At 42.3% G+C, this 20,898-nt stretch overlaps 2 protein-coding genes across 2 annotated transcripts in view; one reads left to right on the top strand and one right to left on the bottom strand.

Annotated features, from left to right (window-relative positions):
• CNNM2 (cyclin and CBS domain divalent metal cation transport mediator 2) overlaps positions 1-20,898 on the top strand; it is a 182,125-nt gene that overhangs the window by 75,047 nt on the left and 86,180 nt on the right. The window lies entirely within an intron of this gene.
• Positions 3,785-20,346, bottom strand: LOC122741486 (growth arrest and DNA damage-inducible proteins-interacting protein 1-like). The gene is given in 3 exon segments (XM_043985003.1): positions 3,785-4,340; positions 4,342-4,583; positions 20,290-20,346. Coding segments are annotated over 3 exon segments (855 nt in total).

Below are 20,898 nucleotides of genomic sequence, written 5' to 3'. Positions count from 1 at the left end.
GAAGCCAGATGTGCAAAAGTTTGAGAAGTTAGTGAGAGGAAAGAAGTGGAGGCAACCATAGTAAAGAGTGATTTCTCTAGGAGCAAAAGATTGACTACTAGGCAGTTATTTTTTCAAGCCATAGAAAGTGAAAAAGACTAACTTCCAAGGGGGGTGGAGGAGGGTCTGTCTTGGGGGAGTTCACACACTGAAGCCTTGAAGTATGTTAGTACATTTAGTTATTATAGGGTTAATATGCATCTTACTGTTTCTGAACTGCTGCATTTAAATGTCTGATTTCCAATGAGGTGCCATTTGCTTTTTTTTTCCTATTCTGTTAGCCTCGGTAAATTTTTTTTTAAATGTGTTACTTTAAATTCTAAATGAGTAACTTATAAACATTTATCTAAGGCCATCCTATTGGGTCAAACTAAGGAATGGAATAGTGAAAATGAGCTTTGAAGACTAGTAAGTAGGTGAGTCTACTTCCATTGCTGAATCAGGTTGTGCTTCATCTTCTTACAATGCTCACATCACTAAAGAGTGAGGTGATCCCAGGAAGGGCAAGCTGTGGGCCACAGTAGGGCTGCAGTACGTTAGAAAGAGTGAGTCTGGGGGCAGCTAGGTGGCACAATGGATAAGGCACCAGCCCTGGATTCAGAAGAACCTGAGTTCAAATCCGACCTCAGACACTTGACACTAGCTTATGTGACCCTGGGCAAGTCACTTAACCCTCATTGCCCTAAAAAAAAAAAAAAGAGTAAGTCTGGCAAGGGCTATTTGAGCTAAAGCTCCCAGGCATGGTATCTTGGGATTTTAGAACCGGTAAGGACATTGAAGCCAGACCTCTCATTTTACAGGGTAGAAAACTGAGGCACAGTGGAAAGGATGTGACTTAACCCAAGGGTTACACAGCCAGGAATAGAACCTAAGTGTCCCAGGCTAGTGCCAATGTAATTACCCAGCATTGTCTCCTCCCACCGGTGACCCTAGTTGATATATCTTCATTCTTTTCTCAGAGATTAGTGGAGCATTTGGATCTCTCCTTTGCTCCTTATCTTGAAGGGCATATGTTGTGTTCTCCCTTCTCTCCCTTCATTGGAAAGTGTGTTTGAGAGCAGGGTCAGTCAGTGCCTTGTACTTACTCTGTGCTTAATAAATGGTTATTGCATTGTAGCTGATTTTCCATGCTCTCCATAATCTCACCTTATCCTACTTGTCCAACGTTATTTCTTACTGCTTCCCAACATGTGCCTTCAGGTCTTGTCACTGACCCATACCCCTGGCAGTCTTTATTCCCTCTTTTGTGCCTCTTGCTCATGCTGCTCCCCTGGGAGGAACACCTTTCCTTTTCCATTTTCTACCAATCCTTCAAAGCCTGGCTCTAATCTTGCCTTTTCTATAAGGTCTTCATCTGCTTCTCCAGGTCACACTGATGTTGATCTCCTTTGAACTCTTTTGGCATTTGTTATCCACACCGTATAAGTTTGTCCATAATTTTAATGCCATAGCAAATCATCTACTTTAGACCTTGGAGGCCAGGGATTTCTTCCGCAAACCCCAGGCTGAGGGGATGTGTTTTCCAAACTGTCATCCATTCCTCAATAACCATATAAGGGTTGGGTGGGAAGGTCATTCGGGCACAGAAGAGTTGGATTTATAGAACATTAAAAACAAGGACAGCTTTACTACTTTCAAGTTTACATAGTAGTCATTGTGTTGCTAGGGTAGGAGATGGGGAAACTGGCTGTAACTTTGAAGAACTGAAAGGCTTTGCTAATTAGGTGAGAGTTATTTACACTTTAGTACTTTCTTTGCAAGGGATCCTTGTTCGCAGGAAAGTTTTCCTTTTGTTGCCTACCTAGGACAGCAAATGCCTTGTACCGGGTAATATCATATGCTTATTGATTGGGATTTGTTGACTTTCAAGCTTAAGTAGCCCAAAGATTTCCTTTGTTTACCTCATATTTTTTAGGAGGCCTTTCTCCACTCCACTCCCCCCTGCATGTATATAAACCACACTCCAGCATATCCAAATTGTTGGAAGTTCTGTATTAGTGGTTCCCATTACTAGGGTTGGAGTATTGTTTGGTTACGTTGTACAACGTCATTCAAAGAGAGGTTTTTGGTGCTTCTTAAGTTTAGGACTTGGGAGCTAGCTTCCTAGCCTCCATCATATCTCAGCCCCTTAGGGCCTTCCAGATTCCTTATCTTTTCATAGACAGGGTTTCCTTATCTCTAATAACATGAGACTAGTAATGCCAGCCTGCCTTCTTCATGGGCCTCTTTATAAGGACCAAATGAAATAAAAATAATTTATAACTAAGTGAATGACCTAGGGTGCATGACTAGTCACTGGCAGAGCTGGGGCTCTAAGACTGTCTTCTGTGATGTTGGGTAAAGTACACTGGGAGAAGGTAGATGTGTTACAGTCTAGGTTCTACCATGAACTCATGGATCTGGGCAAATCACAACCTCACTGGGCCTCAGTGACCTTTAGTCCAGACTAAAGGATCTCCAAGGTCTTTTTCAGCTCTTAACACCCCGGGATCTGTTTTGATCCGTGACGGAGCACGCTTTTTGCTAGTTCATGTTTTCTCTTCTGTGGGCTGTCACAAGCTTAGACTAGAGGAGATTTGATCTCTTTAGAGGAGAAGATTCTTTGGGGGCGGGGGAATAGGTCTTGTGTAAGAAAAAGTTACAAGAAAGTCTGAAAATAGAAACAGCATTGTACTGTGAGACAGCATTTCCTAGTCTGCCACTGATCCTATACTGTGAACTTGACCTTCATGGTAGCTTATCTTGCCTGTGAAGTGTCTGTCTTTTGGGTTGTACTTCTAGCTATCAAATATATATGTATGTATACACACATATATATTTGTACATGTAATTGTATACACACATATACACTGGAATAGGCAGAGGGACAGAAGTGGATTGTCTTGTTCAGAAATACCCACAGTTCCTATACAAATAGCCCTGTCCCCACCAGAAGGGAACAGAGGGCCTCCAGAGGCATGCTCTTCTTCCACCTGACTGACAGAGGGAGTTTGTCTGTCTCTGAAAAATTCTGACTTTCTTCTGATTCTTCTTCACTCGGAAACATTCTGACTCTGAGTGTTGCAGAGTGTGGAGAGGAACAGAGCAGGGTGTACTGAACTTCTGGGACCAGAGCAGAAAAGAAGGAGGAGCCTCTTGTTTGAGACTGATCATCTGGTTGGGGTTGGGAGATGTTCTTAATTTTAATCTGGCCATCCCAAATACTGTGTCAAGGTTTTCCATTTCAACCTGGCCTCCACAGATAAGAAGCTTCTCAGATCTACTTGGACACTGTGGAATTCGCTCAACAAACATTTATGAGCACCTACTGTGTGCAAGGTTCTGTGGAAAAAACAAAGATAGAGGAAAAAAATCAATCCAGGCTTTCAAGGACCTTAGGGTCTGGTCTGGGAAATGACTGCTGTGTTAGTCTATTTTTAAAAAATTATTCAAGTGGCATAAAAATCACACAAACAAGTGTTGTGAGGCAAATAAAGAAGGAAAGATGATTTTCCTTGAAAGATAGAAAATATGCTTTAAGCAGAAAAAATAATATTAACAGGCAGAGAGCCGGCGTCAGGAATTTGGAGTATGAAAGAATTTGATACAGAAAAGGAAGGAAAGAACTTGTGAACCTCTGAATTTTGGGAGCCCCTTCTATTCGAAGTGGAGCTAGATCCTCTGAGAAGGAAAGAGCCACTTATACTGCAAGGAATTATCCAGAGAATCTCTCCAGTCTGCCAGGAAAGAGCACATGCAGCACTGGTCAGGGAAAAAGAGGCAAATTATAGTGGTTGGTGATTCTCTCTTTTTTTTTTTTTTGCTGGGCACTAAGCTTTATTGGAGGGGTTTTCAGCAGGCTTGATGCCTGGGCTCCCCTGCTCCGTGTGTTGCCGGAGCTCCCAGTGGCCTCGGCGGCTGTTTGCAAGGCCGCCATTCTCGCCGTCGCCTCCTTCTGCTGCTGCTTCTCCTGCTTCAGACGCTTGCGGTCCTGTTTCTCTAGCTTCTGCAGCACTTCCTGGAAGCGGGAGCTTCTTAGGTCCACATCATAGCTGAGCTTTCCCTGCGCCTCTGCCTGGAGCCGAGCCCTTCGGGCCTTCTCTGCCTGTGCCTTCTCCCAGTATTCATGCTGCTGCTCCCGCCACACCACGATCATCTGTGGCATCTGGGCCATTCTGGTCTCAATGGGCTGCTCCTTCTCCCGGCGCTGTCGCTCCTGGGCCTCGGCGCGGGCCCGCAGCGCCTCCTGCATGGCGTGCAGGCTCGGCTGCCATTCGCGTTCCTCGGCCTCCAACTCCTGGAGCTGCGGGGCCATGGGCCATCCCGGACGCGGCCCCAAACCGCCCGAACTGCTTAGCGGCGAAGCGGGGCCGCAGCTGCCAGCGCGGGGTCAGCGGGTCTGTTGGGTCCAGGGTGAAGGGTTTAGGCGGGCGGAACGGGGGCGGCTGGGCCCGGTAGGCGCGGGAGGCCGAAGCCGCCGAAGGAATCCGCAGCATCCGCGCGCCGCACGCCCCCAACACGGGCGCCGGGTGATTCTCTTCGAAGAGGTATGAAGGTAGCCATACCTGATGTGAGCAAACAGTATGTATGGTATGGAATCCTTGTCAGAGAGTCCCGTGGCATGTTATATCTGTGCTCACTTTGGAGGATTCTTAACTTCTCTGCCTCGTAGCTGCTCTCCAAGGAAACTTGTATACAAGGGAAACAAGTATGCAAGATATTCCCCACTTATAATTTTTTTAAAACCATTTTTCCTTATATTAGAGGAGGAAAGTTTACTGAAACACTGAAGAAAACAAAATGGAAGACAAAACAGGATCCTTGGAAGACAAACTCTCCAAATAACCCTCTCCCCCAGATTTGTAGTAAATCCCCATTCCCAGTTCTAAACACTTCAGTTCTATCACCTCAGTAGCTTCTGGTTGCTCCCAGCAAGTCCTCATTGCCCACCTGGTTTTATCAGGTGTTGTTCTCCCGGCCTAAATATGCCTGCATGTCCTTGTTCCTAGCCGCTTTCTTCAGGTGGTACCAGCTATTACTTGCTATCACAATTCTTCTTCCAATTCCTCCAAGCTCCCAGTAGTCATTTCGTTTTACAAAGTCATGCGGAGGCTCTGGGTGTGACTTTGCTTCATTCACTAACCCACACCATTGTGATTTACAAAATTTTCTCTGGGGTTAGTTGCATGATTTGTGGTGGAGGAGAAGGGAGAGACCCATGAGAAAAGAAATCTTCAAATGTTTCCTTTCTAGTAGGAGACACTAATTTCCTTGCATCCTAGCTCTGAGGTAATCCTTGGCTAGGAACCTCCCGAGGCGATCCCTCTTGCTCTTAAATCCTGCCAGCCTCTAGCCACACAAAAATTTGCTTAGAAAGCAGGGTCGGTCTACCCAAGATCTTTGCTGCTTAGTCCAAGTCCAGATATGTGGTATGGTGCTAGATTTGGAAACAGAGAATCGAAATTCAAATTCTGGTTCTGTTACCTGCTCTTTGGGTGACAGGGACAAATTTTTTAGTCTTCCGGGGACACAGTTTCCGTCTGTAAAATGACGGGGGTGGACTACCTGACCATCAAGGTCATTCCCACCTCTGATCTCTGCTACTATGTCTACAAATCATGTTGTTCTTTCTCTTTCTAACTTCTGGGAAGAACGTCTTCTACTGAGGGCATCCTTAGTAGAGTTGGAGGCTGTAAATCATCCTAATTATCTTAAGTAAGATTCAGTCTCAAACTGTAGGGTAGGTCTGTTCAAATAGCCTCAGGCTGTCAACCTTACTTGCTAACTAGGAACCTAGTAGAAAGAAAAGAGCCTTCTCCAAGCCCTCTACTATATACGTTCCCTTGGGGAAATCCTTACATTTGGGAGAGGGTAAGTAAATAAAAGACCCACCTCAGGTCCTTACTTTCTTCCTAGGACCTCTGAGATAGAATCTTCCCAAATCTCACCAGATTCAACAGCTAATATCCATTTTTGGTGAGTCACAAAAGGACAAATAATGCCACTAGAAGAAAACTTTTTGTTGTTTGGTCAGTTCAGTTGTGTCCTATTCTTTTTGACCCTATTTAGGGCTTTCTAGGCAAAGGAACTAGAGTGGTTTGCCTTTTTCTTCTGCTCTTTTTTTACAGAGGAGGAAATTGAGGCAAACAGGGTTAAGTGACTTGCCCAGAGTCACACAGCTAAGTCAATGTCAGGTCACATTTGAACTCAGATAGCTTCCTGACTAGACCCAGCACCTCTATCCACTGCGCCACCTAGCTGCCCAGAAGAAAACTAAAAATCACTATTAACTATTCAATCTTGAGAAATTGTAAAGACCTTAGTTAGGGTCACAGATTCTTTTTCATCCTTGATTCTAATTAAAGATAGTCAATTCATAAGAGAATGGTGGCTTGGAGGAGTGAACATCTGGTTAAGAAGATAGTGTTGGAGAAGTGGGATTAGGATTTATAGGCACGGGGTATGAAGAATATGAAAAATTTATTTGGGGACTTGGTGATTTGATTTTTTTTTTTTTTGGTGAGGCAATTGGGGTTAAGTGACTTGTCCAGTGTCACACAGCTAGTAAGTGTCAAGTGTCTGAGGCCGGATTTGAACTCAGGTCCTCCTGAATCCAGGGTCTGGTGCTCTATCCACTGCACCGCCTAGCTGCCCCGACATTTGATTTTTAAAAAGTGTTTAAAACTGAAAATATAAAGGAAGGTACATTGACCAAGCCCATATGCGATAGCTAGTATCAGGTATAAAGCAAGGAAACATAAGGAGAGGTCAATAATTCACAAGTGGGAGCAGTAATAAAATCCTTGTGCAGATATGAATAATAAAGGAACCCAAGAATGGTGATTCAAGAAGATGACTTTGAACTCAAAGGTGTTCCTGACATTTGGTAAAATGTGATTTATGGCTGGAATATGGCAAAATAAGGGTATGCCTCATTCTTAAGGAATAGATTAAATAAAGGAGATGGTAGAATAGCACTGTACATCAAGATATATTTATTTTAAAAAGAAGATCCATTTATAGAAGGAAATCCATGAACCAGAGAGAGAAACCCTTTAGGTGAGGATCAGTTGAAGAAAATAATATTGTGGTGGGAGTATTCTGTAGACTATTTGTACAGAAGAAGAAAATTGATAAAGAATTCAGGAAGCTGGTAAGAAACCTGCCACAGAGGTTTCCTACAGAAATGTATTGTGCAGTTTCAGCAATTTCTGACAGCTCTTTCTGGCTTTAAGTAGAACAGTTAAAGAAACTCTTTCTACTTTGGTTAACCCTCCTCACCCCTGTTCCTCACATGATTGTGCCACCCTTATATCATCACCCTAGAATTGGGACTTCTGCTCAATCAGGGAGAGAATTTTGGCTTTCTAAGGAGTTTACCCTTCCTGTCTGCCCCCTAACTCCCACCCCTGTTCACATTACTCAGTATAAGTGAAAGACAAGGACTGGGATTGCTTCTCCTTTGTATTGACTTTATCCCATGTTTCTCTCTTTTTGATCCCTCCTCTGTCTCTTTGATATTCCATTGTAGTTTGCTGCTGCCTTAGCTTCCTGGGTGTTTCTCCAGGTCTGAGAGAACTTAAGTTCTCTTTATGGCCTCTCCTTCCGGCCTACACACATCTCTAAGTCACTTGGTCTCTCTCCCCATTGACAGTCTCTGTCTTTCTGCTTCACTAATAGAGTTAATGCCTCTGTAGCTAGTAGCTGTCTCTTATTGCTTCTGACACACTTTCTTGGCAAAGTTTTACATTTCTTTTGTGAAACTCAACATGTCCAAAATAGGACAGATCTCTCCCATGTGGGTCCACACCCCACCCTTTGTCCCCAACTCATTGCACTTCAAAGCTTTCCTACTTATGTCCAAAACACAGCGTTCTTCCAGACACCCAAAGTCTCTTACATGTGCCCCAATCTTGCATCCGTTTCCATGGCCACCACCTTAACTCAGTTCTTCTCACCTCTCACCTAGACGACTGTAATCGTCTCCTGATTTATTTATTTCCCTACCTTGTCTCTCTCTATTCCCATTAATCTCACACACAGTTGCCAAAGTGATTTTCCTGGAGTGCAGGTCTGACCATGTCATTCGCTTGGTCAGTAAACTAATGCTCTCCCTATTGCCTCTAAAAAGAAATATAAACTCTGACATTCAAAACCCATCTCCTTCTCCTCCTCCTCCTCCTCCTCCTCCTCCTCCTCCTTCCCCTCCCCCCTCCCCCCTCCCCCCTCCTCCCTCCTCCTTCCTCCTTCTTCCTTCTTATTCCCTTGCCCAGGGTCACACAGCTAGTAAATGTCATGTGCTGGTCCTCCTGAATCCAGGGCCTGTACTCTATCCACTAGCTGCCCCTGCTCATTCTTTCTTTTCTTTTCTTTTTTTCTTTTGTCAGGGCAATGAGGATTAAGTGACTTGCCCAAGGTCACACAGCTAGTAAGTGTCAAGTGTCTGAGTCCGGACTTGAACTCAGGTACTTCTGAATCCAGGCTAGTGCTTTATCCATTGCACCACCTAGCTGTCCCACTGCTCATTATTTCTTACAGCACAATAGTATTCCATTACATTCATATATCACAACTTGTTCAGCCATTCCCCAGTTGATGGGCATTCCCTCAATTTCCAATTCTTTGCCACCACAAAGAAAGCTGCTCTAATATTTTTGTACTGTGGTTTCTTTTCCCTTTTCTGTGATCTCTTTGGGATACAGACCTAGTAGTGGTATTACTAGGTCAAAGGGTGTGCACAGTCCCATAGCCCTTTGGGCATAGTTCCAAATTGCTCACCAGAATGGTTGGATCAGCTCACCACTCCACCAACAATGCATTAGTTCAACATAATTTTATTATAATGATTGAACTAATCTAAAACAAGTGATGTCTAGATTCCTTAAGAATCTTACTATGATTAGATGAGAATGGGTTATATTTCAGACTAATAGTATTTATTTGTGTACACATGTATATAAGATTTCTTAAAGTATTTAAGGGTTTTTAAAATTGCAAGATACTTTAGAAGTCAAGCAGTCCAAACCCCTCACCAGTGCAGAAATACATTCTGTGATACCTCTGATGGGTAATCATCATCCAGTCTCTGCTCGAACACTCAATGGGACAGGAAGTCTGTTTCATTGTTGGAAGACCCTAGTTATTAAACTCTTAATTTATATTTATTTTAATGGAATGCTGTCATCAGAAGAGTAGATAGATACAAAGTGCTTTTGCAAACCTAAAAGTGCTACATGAAGGTTAGCTATTACTATTTTATTAGTGAGGCGACCAACAATGCCGATTCATCTAGTATGCTGGGGGTCTTTCTTCTAGATCAGGAGTTCTTAACCCAGTATTAAAAACTATTTTGATAGCTCTGTTTCAGTATAATTCATTTTCTTTTATGCATTAAACAATTTTTTGGAGAATGTGTCCATGAGCCTCATCAGAAAGCCAAAGGAGTCCATGACACACACAAAATGAAGAACCCCCGTTCTTGATCTCTTGATATTATCAAGATACCAGTGGAACATAGTGGGTATCGGGTTTTTCATATGCTTGCTATGCAACTGTCCCATTTACAAATTTTTTTTTTGTTACACACCTTCTCAAATGACATCCTTGGTGTCCTTTTCCTTCATCATTATTTCTTTATCATATGTTACAGCCTGCTCACATCTGCCTCAGCACCTCTCCATTTCCCTTTGAGTGATTCTCAATTTCAGTTCTTCCATGGCTCACCTATTTAGTCCAGATTGTGTGATATGCAATTGGATGGACACTCGATAGAGCTGTCCTTCTGTAGGTAATTCTTGAATAGACATTGTAAATGGACCATGAACTGAGTTTTGGATCAAATAGGAGGAGGAGAATGGGCTGAATTGCCTCTGGGAAATTGTATGGGTTTTTTTTTAATAACCCTATTGCTCAATCTTTGCTAGCCAATTTCTTTAATGGAGATTTTCATGTTTTCTCAAGAAAGGAGTTTCTCTGGTACACACAGTTGTGGAAAAAGTCTGTTTATATCTCATTTTGGTAAAGTGGTGAGTACTGGCTATAAAACCAGAGAACCTGGGTTCAAATCCTACCTGTGGATCCCTGGGCAAGTCATCTAATTTTACTAAGCCTCAGTTTAGGTCCATTCCAGTTCTAGAACCAGGACCCCAACTTTCATTTCAACTTCAATATTCTTCCAGCAAAATGTGTCTGTGTGTGAATGGAATGTCAGTTTCCCAAAAAATGGAAGTTGAGGATCTTCATAATGAGTCAAAATTTGCCTCCCTTTAATTTCTATATAATTCCACATTCTGGAGCTACATAGAAGGGATGGAACAATCTATTCCCCTCCCCACCAGAAGGAATAGATTGGATATTTTGGATATTGGATATCCCTCTCACTTTTTAAACATTTTGCCAATAGATCAGTCACAATTAATTGACAATATCTCTGAACGAAGTATCTTCTATGTAAAAATAAAATTCAGCCAGATCTGTGAAGTTTTAGTTCATAAAATTTTTAAAGCTATAGATCTTAAGATAATTTTATACTTAGCTAATAAAAAGGGTAAATGATCAGGTCTCTCATTCCTTTTTACTCTTCAGAGTGATTTTCCTAAAGCACAGATTTAAACCAAGTTGTCTCCTATTTGATAAATTCCAGTGTCTCCCTATTGTTCCTTAGATAAAATAAAAACTTCTGTGTTTGGCATTTTAAACCCTTTCACAAGGAGCAGCTAGGTGGTAAAGTGCATAGATGATTGGCCCTGAAGTCAAGAGGATCTGAGTTCAGATTTGACCTCAGACACTAGATATGTGACTTTGGGCAAGTCACTTAACCCCATTGCCTCCCACAAACAAATAAACCACCTTCAGAATATGGCCCCATTCTGTCGTTCTTTCCCTTTGTACACACTATGTCCAATCAAACAGGTCTGATGGTTCCTCTGCTGAGGCATTTCATCTCTTACCTCTGTGCCTATGTACTGCTATCCCTCATGCCTGGAGTACTCTCAGGGCTCACCTTTCCCTCTTAGATCCCCAGCTTTCTTCAGAGCTGAGCCCAAGCACCACCTTTACATGAAGCCTTTCCCGATCCTCCCAGATTCAAGGACCTTCTCCTGCCGAATGATCTGGTTTCTGTTTTGTATCTGCCTCCACAGGCATTCTATAGATAGTAGATTGTCAGGGCCTCAAGGACAGTGACTCACTTTTGTCTTTGTGTTCCCAGTACCTCATGCAGCTCCTGGCTCATAGTAGGAACCTAAATGCTGACTGATTCATTGATTGATGGCTGCTGGAGGTTGTCGAGGTGGAGCATGTAATAATATACTCTTCTAACAGACTTACAGTTCTTAAACAAATCTAACTACACACACACACACACACACACACACACAGCATGGCAAGAAAGAGATTAAAGAAGAATCATTTCAAGCATTCAAGTGATTGGTGCTTATGTTCTTTTAGAGTGGAGAGACCTTTCAAGAAAGGTCTGGATCAGTTGGGCCTTATTAGGAGTAGTGTGGAACGTGCTACTGGAGCCCGGGTCAGGGATAGCACAGAGCCAGGGCTCTCTAGGCCAGACCAGCCTCCTGGCTGGGAATGTGACATTCTGGTTGAAAGGTCAGTAGAAGGCAAGTACAGTCTATAGTCAGTGATGTGTGACAGCAAGAGGCAAAGTGAAATAGGGGTTTGAAGTAACAGTCTCTTCTTACCCAACGAGAAAACAGAATCTGACGCAAGCAGTGCAGCTCTAAATGGCTGTGAATGGAACAACTTACCAGCAACATTTTCCATCTGCAGCTCCATATTGAGGTAATTAACCACAAATGAGATTAAACTGCTGGAAAATTGCAAGAGCAATGGAAAATAAAAAGGGCAGCCTGTAGTGCACGGGTTAATTGCTATATTGGAGCTTAATTCAGGGAGTTGCAATTGTTGAAAAGTTGCAGCAATTCACCATAGTGTGAACTGGGTTAAATTAATAATGCATTTATTTAAATAGGTTTTTAAGGGGAAATACTCTAAAATTTCTTTTAAAATCCCTGTCTCCTACTAGGGTTTGGTACATTGAGGACCATGCACATCCTTTGCTAAACAGAAGTTTACCTAACAGAATTTCAAACTTGGTTTGCTCCACTGTCAGAGGCTCTCTAAAGACTAGCAGGTCAGAAAACTGAAAGAATTGGAGGTTCCATGCTGCCATTTTGTTTCCTTCCATAGTTAGGTGCCTGCCTCCCCTTACTCTCCATTTTGCAGCATAAGTATTGTAGCTGGTCTGAGGCTTAGATGGCTAAAACTGTGGCACAGGGATGGGGAACCTGCTGTCTCAGTCATTACAAAGGCAGCTCTGGCTTGATTTCATTCATCTTCAGCCTTCTAGGTGATATTACTCTGGTCATTGCTCCAATGACCCAGAGTGCATCTTTCTTCCTTAGTGGGCTATTCAGATTTTTCCTTTAGAAATCCCCTCTAAAGTGCTTCTTCATATGTGGGCAAAAGCCCTTCTCTCTGGGAGCCTGAGCTTTTTGTGGACATCTTTCCACCTTGTTGGGCATTACTGTGGTCCTTCCCTCTATCCTAGTACTGCCTTTCTAGCCTGGGATCTATAGCATAACAGTAGGACATGTGGGATTAGCAGTGCTAGCTATGTAGTGAGCTATGGACTGTCTGTCCTGGGGTTTCTGTTTTCCTCCTGACACTTTACTAATGTGGCTATAGTTAGGGCAGATCGTCTAAGCACATCCCCCACCTTGGGGGCTCTCACCACCACAGAGGACCTGGGCTGGCAGTCATGGGGCATGTCAGCCTCAGGGTATATTGTAGGATCTTCATCTCTCACCTTTCCTCCAACTGAATTTGCCTTGGGTGCTTGAATTCCCTGTTATTGCTCTACCGGGAGCTTTAATAGGAGCTTTAGAATTCACGAGTGAGTCAGAACTATCATTCTGAGTGGTAGTTCCAACAAAATATAAGTGGTATGACTCAGTGTGATAAATAAGCAGGTGTAGCCCCACCACCTCCATGTGCTGCCTTCAATTTTCAGCTAAACTCTTACCTTCTCTAAGAAGTTTTGCCTGGTGCTCCTTACCCATAGGGACTCCCCTTTGATGTTATCTCCACTTGAGCTTGTAGCTGTCTTGTTTGCACATAATTGTATGTTGTGTTCCCCAACCTTGAGAGCAGGTATGTTGGTTTTTAGCCTTATTCGATATCCTTAGTGCTTATCGTAGTGACCTGGCATACTCTAGGTACTTAGTAAAAGCTTGTGGACTTGATTTGACTGTGATTTCATTGGATAAGGAGCTCCTGGTAAGGAAAATTTCATTGTGATTAATAATAAAAATTCATTTAAAAGCTTTTTTGAGTGCATAAGGACTTAGGGAACTGCTTCAGCAGAGTATTTGTTAGTCTGCTGAGTAACATTTCAAAGTACAGTAGATAAAAAGTGATAACACTCTGAAACCTATGGTACAAGTGGCCAGGAGGGCGGAAATTCCAATGCGTACTTGGAAGTTTACTGAGCTTACCGGCCAGCGCTTAAAGGAGTATCACAGGACTGTGTGTGGGAAGAATGCTGGGTATTAGTCCTGGTTGGTATGACCACGGGCAGTTGTTTAGCCATGATGCCTCAGTTTCTTCATACATAAAATGAAAGGGTTGAACTAAATCAGACATGAATGAACATGCAGTTTGGTGCATATTGGGAATTATTTTTTAGCCAAAATAAACAAATGAGCCCATAGCTGTGTGGTGACTTGTCTCATACATTCTAAAGCAGTTCTTGGTACAGGAATAATAGTCTTGGAGGAAAGTAGAGCTCAAGCCCATAGTGCTTTTGTTTCAGAACCCCCTACCGCTTTTCGAGCCCTTTATGGCCCAAAGCACAGAGCACCTTGGGATGCCTTACTTGCACCTCTTCTTCTTGCCACATTTCCTGGGGAGATACGGGTGTGCCCATTCTCTTCATCTCCTCTTCTTTCTATTTACCTCTCATTCCTCCTTCCAGGGGATAATCTAATAAATTAATTGTTAAACTCACTGTAATAGCAGAAGGCTATAATAGTTTCTCAGGGTCCTCCTTCTAGTTCGTAGGCATGAGTCATCTAGATGGCAGTGACTCAATAGACTGCTGGCCCCTTAGCAAAAAAGACCTGAGCTCAAATTTGACACTTGCTAGCTATGGGACCTTAGGTAAATCACTTGACCTCTGTGTCCTTCAGTTACCTTATACATAAAATGGGAATGATAATAGCACATACTTCTCAGGGTTGTTGTGAGGATAAAATGAAATAATATTTGTACTTTGCAAATATTAAAGCACCATATAAATGCTAGCTATTATTATTAGGCCACACATTTTGACAAATGCTTCTTTGAAACAATCTCTTACTCTGTATTTTATGTATATCTATTGATATAGTACAAATAAAAGGATAATAATCTGTATAATCTGTTATAGATGAGGTTGGTATAAAAGCTCTCTAACTTCAATTGAGGCGGCAGCTAGGTGGTGCAGTAGATAAAGCACCCACCCTGGATTCAGGAGGACCTGAGTTCAAGTTTGGCCTCAGACACTTGACACTTACTATCTGTGTGACCCTGAGCAAGTCACTTAACCCTCATTGATCTGCAAAACAAAACAAACAAAAAACCCCCACCTCAATTGAAATATTCTATAGCTTACTTATACCCACCATTTGCCTTCCCATTGCTATTTGGATAACTGGTAGAACATTGATGTTAAAAGGATACTCAAGTAGCATTTGAAAATGCTGTGCAGTTCCCTAAATTTGATTCAGCCTAATCTCCTGCTGCTCAGTCTGGGCCTACCTCATTTTCTGTCCACAATGTCTGTTTAAAATACAAGTGTGAGGGACAGCTAGGTGGCACAGTGGATAAAGCACTGGCCCTGGATTCAGGAGGACCTGAGTTCAAATACGGCCTCAGACACTTGACACTTACCAGCTGTGTGACCCTGGGCAAGTCACTTAACCCTCATTGCCCCGCCCCCCCCAAACCAAGAAAATACAAGTGTGAGTGTGTACCCCTCCCCCCCAAACACACATCCACACCCTAAATTACTGGATTGTTCATTCAGTTACATGTCAGTCAGAACTGGGAGAAAACAAAAATTGTTTATCCTAGGATTTAAATTTCTCCACAGTTTGGTGTCCCCCCCTCCCCCCGACTTTTTAGTAGAAAACTCGCTGGGGGGTAAAAAAAAAAAAGAAAGAAAGAAAAAAAGAAAACTCCCTGTACTTGGAGTTAGACACTATCACCATGGGGACATTTCTTAAATGCCCGAGCTTTAGTTTCCTCTTTGGTAAAATCAGGATAATCCCTACAATGCCTATCATAGAGTTATTGTGAAGCAGGTATTTCATTGGGCCAATAGATAGTATAGTGGAGAGAGCACTGGGCTTGAAGTCAGGAAGACTCATCTTTCTGAGTTCAAATCTGGCCTCAGATGTGTGATCCCAGGCAAGTCACCTCGTCCTTGTTTGCCTCAGCTTCCTCGTCTGTGAAATGAGCTTCAAAAGGAAACAGCAAACCACTCCAGTATCTTTGCTAAGAAAACTCCAAATGGGTCACAAAGAGCTGGACATGATTCAACAACAACAACAACGAAGCATTTCATCGGTGTTGTCATTGTTCTTTGATTCCTGGGATGTTTCTGAGTGGATCTGTGATCACACCGATGGGGCACTTTCCCTAGCTATGCAGGTCTTCTCACCATCCTCTGCCACTCTTTGTCTATTTGTTCCCATAAATCCACCTCAAGAAATGGCCTAATGCTAGAACTTCCCTAAGATCTCTTGGACACAAGGGCTGGCTGTCCAGCAGTTAGGGACTTTTGCTAGGGACATTTTTTTTTTCTGCTCTTGCACATTTCTGATATTCTTTACCCTGCTTCTTCTGCATCATTCATCCCTTGTTGATGACAAAGACTGCTCATGCCCGCTTGTACTTGGTCATTGCCCTTTGGGTGATTCTTAGCTCCAACTCTTGAAGACTATGGCAGAGTATATCTAGCAACAGTAACTAATATTTATATAATGTTTTAAGATGTGCAGAGAGGGGGCAGCTAGGTGGCGCAGTGGATAGAGCACTGGCCCTGGAATCAGGAGTACCTGAGTTCAAATCCGGCCTCAGACACTTAACACTTACTAGCTGTGTGACCTTGGGCAAGTCACTTAACCCCAATTGCCTCACTAAAAAAAAAGATGTGCAGAGAGCTTTCCTTACGGCATATGTGCACAAGTTATTATTGTAATCTTGGAATGTTCTCCTTCCCCTCTTTACCTTTTGAACTCCTGTTCATTCTTTAAAACCTGATTCAAATGGCTACTTTGTTCAAGAATCCTTTCACATTCCTTCTTGGGAATTACTTTTCCCTCTGGGACTCATACATCTTTTTGTTGTGTATTTCTCTAATGCACTTATTATGTACATGATAATCATATTATCATTATCTGTGTATACTTCTTATTCCCCTTTCCTGTCCCCGCAAAAGCCAATAAGCTTCATGAGGTCAAGGACTCTGTCTTATCTAAACTTTTTATCCTCCACAGTGCTCTGTATATAGTAGGTGTTTAATAAATGGAACAAAGCATTTTATAATAATAATGATAATGATAACAATAGCTAATATTTATATAGACTTCAGGGTTTGCAGAGTGCTCTACTGATGTTATCTTATCTAGTTCTCCTAACAACTCTGAGCCCTAGGTGTTATTATCCCCCTCTTACTGATGAGGAACTGAAACCAAGAGATATTAGCCGGAATCACACACTGCTAAGGGTCTGAAGCAGGATTTGAATTCATTTCTTCCTATTAAAAGGGATATTACTTCTTGAGGTGTCCTAAAATAATCAGATCAACTTCAGTATGGGGGTTTCCAAACTATTGTAGAACATAATTGCACATTTTCCCCTGTGGTGAATGATGTGGATAGTAGAATATTTTGACTCTAGAAATTGTATAATTTTATCATAAAGTTCATGTAAATTCCAGTAAAATTGCATAAGAGAGTTATTAGTGAATATTAAAGGTATTCAAGACTCTATATGAGTTAAGCTTTCAAATAAATTTCCTAATCCCAGGAGACAAGGTGTTGGGGGGTGGGAGGGTTGAGGGACAAATCAGGTATGCAGATACTAACAAATATCCAAGAGGGCAGCTCCTCACTTAGAATTCTAACTGCCTAGTTTAGCCTTATCTGACCTATTAGTGATTGTTGTATTTAAAGATAACATGTTTGATACCTTAGGTTGGAGCATTTATATCCCTTTGTCTACCTGAGAATAAAAACAATATAGCCCTAAGATCTGCAGACTTTGTGGGGACCAAGTTATTTGTCTGGATAGTACCCAATGTCCCAGGAGCTGATTCATACGATGCAGCTTTATTTCCTTGGGCCGGACAAAGATGGGGCACTAGGGAGTAGCAGGGAGATAGTGCACTATGTCCTTTAAGGATGAATATGTCTGAGTGGTTTGCATTTTGTTCAGTAATCCCTGGAGTTAGGTGAACTTTATGTGTGTCTTGTCTGTGTTCTTTGAAACCCTTAGCTTGACAAAGATACCATGTGTCATTGATGTATTTACCTTTTTAAGGCAAGAAATAGCTTGTAAGAATTTTGATTTGACTTTAGTTGAGGTCCTGAGATTAGCTGAAAGTTTGTTGAGGGCAGCATCTGTAGAGATTTCCCAAATGGCTTGTGTGTATAGAGACACTTGGGAGCTTTGAGTAAGTAAAAAAATTGATTGAAGGGGTAAATCAAGAACTTGTTTAATTTCGAGTTTTTGTGGTAGAGAAAATTGTTGTCTTGAGAATTGGTGAAATACTTCTAAGCACCCCAGATTTTCTTATGTAGCATGGCTGACACTAATCATTTCAAGGAAGCAGAATGATGATCTTTGGTACATCACTGACTCTGATCTCATTGTTATGAGTACTTCCCCCAACAATGCAAATCATAAACCTGTTCATCTTTCGTTTGTCTTTGCCAGTTTTCTGGGTTTAAGATACAATCTCAGACTTGTTTTGATTTGCACTTTTATTAGTGATTTGGAACATTTTTTTAATGCGGCCATTACTAGTTTGCAATTCTTCTTTTGAGAATTGTTATATCTTTTTACTACTTTTCTACTGGGGAATGACTTTTGGTCATATGTATTTTCTGTTTGTTATCTTGCATGCTAGATCTTTATCAGAGACATTTGATGCAAAGATATTTTCCCATTTGACTCTTCACATTCTTTAGCTAGTTGAATTAGTTTCATTCATGAAGAAGCTTTTAAAATTTCATGTAATTGGGGCAGCTAGGTGGCGCAGTGGATAGAGCACTGGCCCTGGAGTCAGGAGTACCTGAGTTCAAATCCAGCCTCAGATACTTAATACTTATTAGCTGTGTGACCCTGGGCAAGTCACTTAACCCCAATTGCCTCACTTAAAAAAATTTCATGTAATTTAAATTATTATATATTTTATGATAGAGGAAAGCTTTTTAATTTGACATTTATTTCTTTCTCTTTTTGGGGGGGGTGTATTTCTTTCTACTGAATGAAACTGTTTTAGTCAAAAACAATAGGCATGATACAATCTTGGATTCTCTGCACCTGTCAATCAGTTGTGTGATTGTAAAGACATGATCTGCTCCAAAATATTGTTTGCAAAAGTCTGTCTTCAACAAGGATCCTCTTGATACATATGTTGGTAGTTATTAATCTTTGCTTGGTCACCTTTTGGGGGTAATGATAAGATCCATGTTTCTTTTCTCTAAGCCTTTTTTCAGGGAGCTGAAGAATTCATCCCTCAGTGTTCTCAAAATTGTTACCTTCAGCACTCTGGCTGGTGAGAATTACAGGGAAAAGGAGTTCCGTTTTGTTTAAGAACAAACTTGCTTCCATTTAGAGCTTTTATTCTAATGGAACAGAGAGCTCCCTGTCATTAGAGGTGATTCAGACAGAGATGAGATGACAGTTTATTAGGGAAAGACTTTACCATTTTGGATTGGGTTGGACCAGCTGGCCTGTTGTGTAGCTCCCTTAGTTCCAGCTGAGGATTGTCTTGTGCCTGTTTCACTTTTTTGTGTTGACTTTTTGTTTGTTTGTTTGTTTTTGAGGGGCAATGAGGTTTAAGTGACTTGCCCAGTACACACAACTAGTAAGTGTCAAGTGTTTGAGGTCGGATTTGAACTCAGGTCCTCCTGAATTTAGGGCCCTGTGCTTTATCCACTGTGCCACCTAGCTGCCCTCGTTTCACTTTTTTTTTCCCATGAGCAGCACCAAAAGCAATAAGCTAGCAGCAAAACCTGAGGATCTCCCTGAGCTCAAATGATGCAGGGCTTCTGAAAGGCCTGCCTCTGCCTTTTCCAGGGGCAGACAGGAAAGAAGAATAGGCACACCAACAGTGAAAAGTCAGGCTATACCACGGGACCAGATTGCAGGTGATCACTGAGAAGGGAGATCCTTGGGAAAAGGTTATCTGCTTTCCAGAGAAATGTGCATGGGCGAGAGCAATTTCTATTGGTACAGCTATTGTATTTGTATATGGTACAGCTATTGGATTTCTCTTACATACCTTTATGAGAGGAACATTCTGTCTCAGGGGTACATATTTTAGTAGTAGTAATGTGAAGTGCAGCAAATTTAGAATAGCTAAGCCATGAGAATAGACTTTCCACCTTGGAATTTCTTCTTATTTCCCCTTTCCCACCAACTTAGGTGACTATGTACCTGTCTTCTGGCTACATTAAGCATTTCAGATTAACCCGTAATTATCATTCAGAGATGTGATGAAATTGTACAGTCAGAAATATAATGAAAAATGTGCATCATTTTTACCCTGCTTTGTAATTATGTCATTACTATAGCTAAGATGTCTGGGGAAGTTGAGGCCTGCGTAGATATCCAGATCTAAAGGAATCCTTGTGTAAAAAAAATAGTAACTTAATTTATTCTAATCTGAAAAAGTTATATAATGTACTTACATGAAAAATTATAATTGGGCTGTAAATCCCATCTGGGTAGCCATCCAAATGTAGAAATATTTTTGCTAACTAGGTGGGCCCTAATCTAGCTGGAGACTTTTCTGGGGACTTTTGACTGCCTGGCTATCTGACTGCTATTAATTTCCAAAGCCAATCTGTTAGGGCCTTTTAAAAATTTCTCCACACTTGCTCCCTCCCAAATTGATAAGCAAAAGATTAAGAAGCCTCTTCCAATTTAACAGCAGAGGCTTTATTTATGAGATAGAATTTACAGGAAAATAAAATGTACAACCTGAGTGCTTTCCGGCTTGTCTCTCTGCTGCCGCTGCTTGTGTCTAATCTTTGCCATGCCCGCGACTTTCTTAGTGTCTCCGTACCAACCGACCTTCTTCTAATGTTCCACCTTTCTGTCTCACTTCCCTCTCTGCACTGCTGCTGAACCCTGAAAAGCCCCTGTAAGGCTCTTTGCTGTGTCTGTCCGGCCTCCTGCACTTTCTCCAATCACCATACTGTCCCTTCTGTTCTCTCAATCTTCTGGCCTCCCTTTCACTGTCTTCTCCCCTGTATATATGTTCCTTCTCTCCCCATAAACCTTGGGCTCCCTGTGCCCCAGCACATGCTAAATTAATCCTCCGGCTGTGCTAGTGCTGCGGCCAGGCGGGGGCTCAAATGTCCCATGTGTACCACACCCCGGGCTCCAGGGGCCTGTGCCCCCTGCTGCGCACCTGGGATCTCTGCCCAGGCTGTGCCAGAGGTTGGCCTGCAGGAGCCCAGGATCTCTGGGGTAGATCCCCCCAGGGCAGAGGGAGCCAGGGCTCCCCCCCCCAGCCACCTGGCCCATGGGCTTTTTGGCTTCGCTGAAGCGGATTGGGAGGGGCACCAGCCCCTCTTGCACAAAAAA

Source organism: Dromiciops gliroides, chromosome 2 (assembly GCF_019393635.1).
Source record: "Dromiciops gliroides isolate mDroGli1 chromosome 2, mDroGli1.pri, whole genome shotgun sequence".
NCBI classification, from domain to species: Eukaryota; Metazoa; Chordata; class Mammalia; order Microbiotheria; family Microbiotheriidae; genus Dromiciops; species Dromiciops gliroides.
This window is presented reverse-complemented; position numbering and strand designations above follow the sequence as displayed.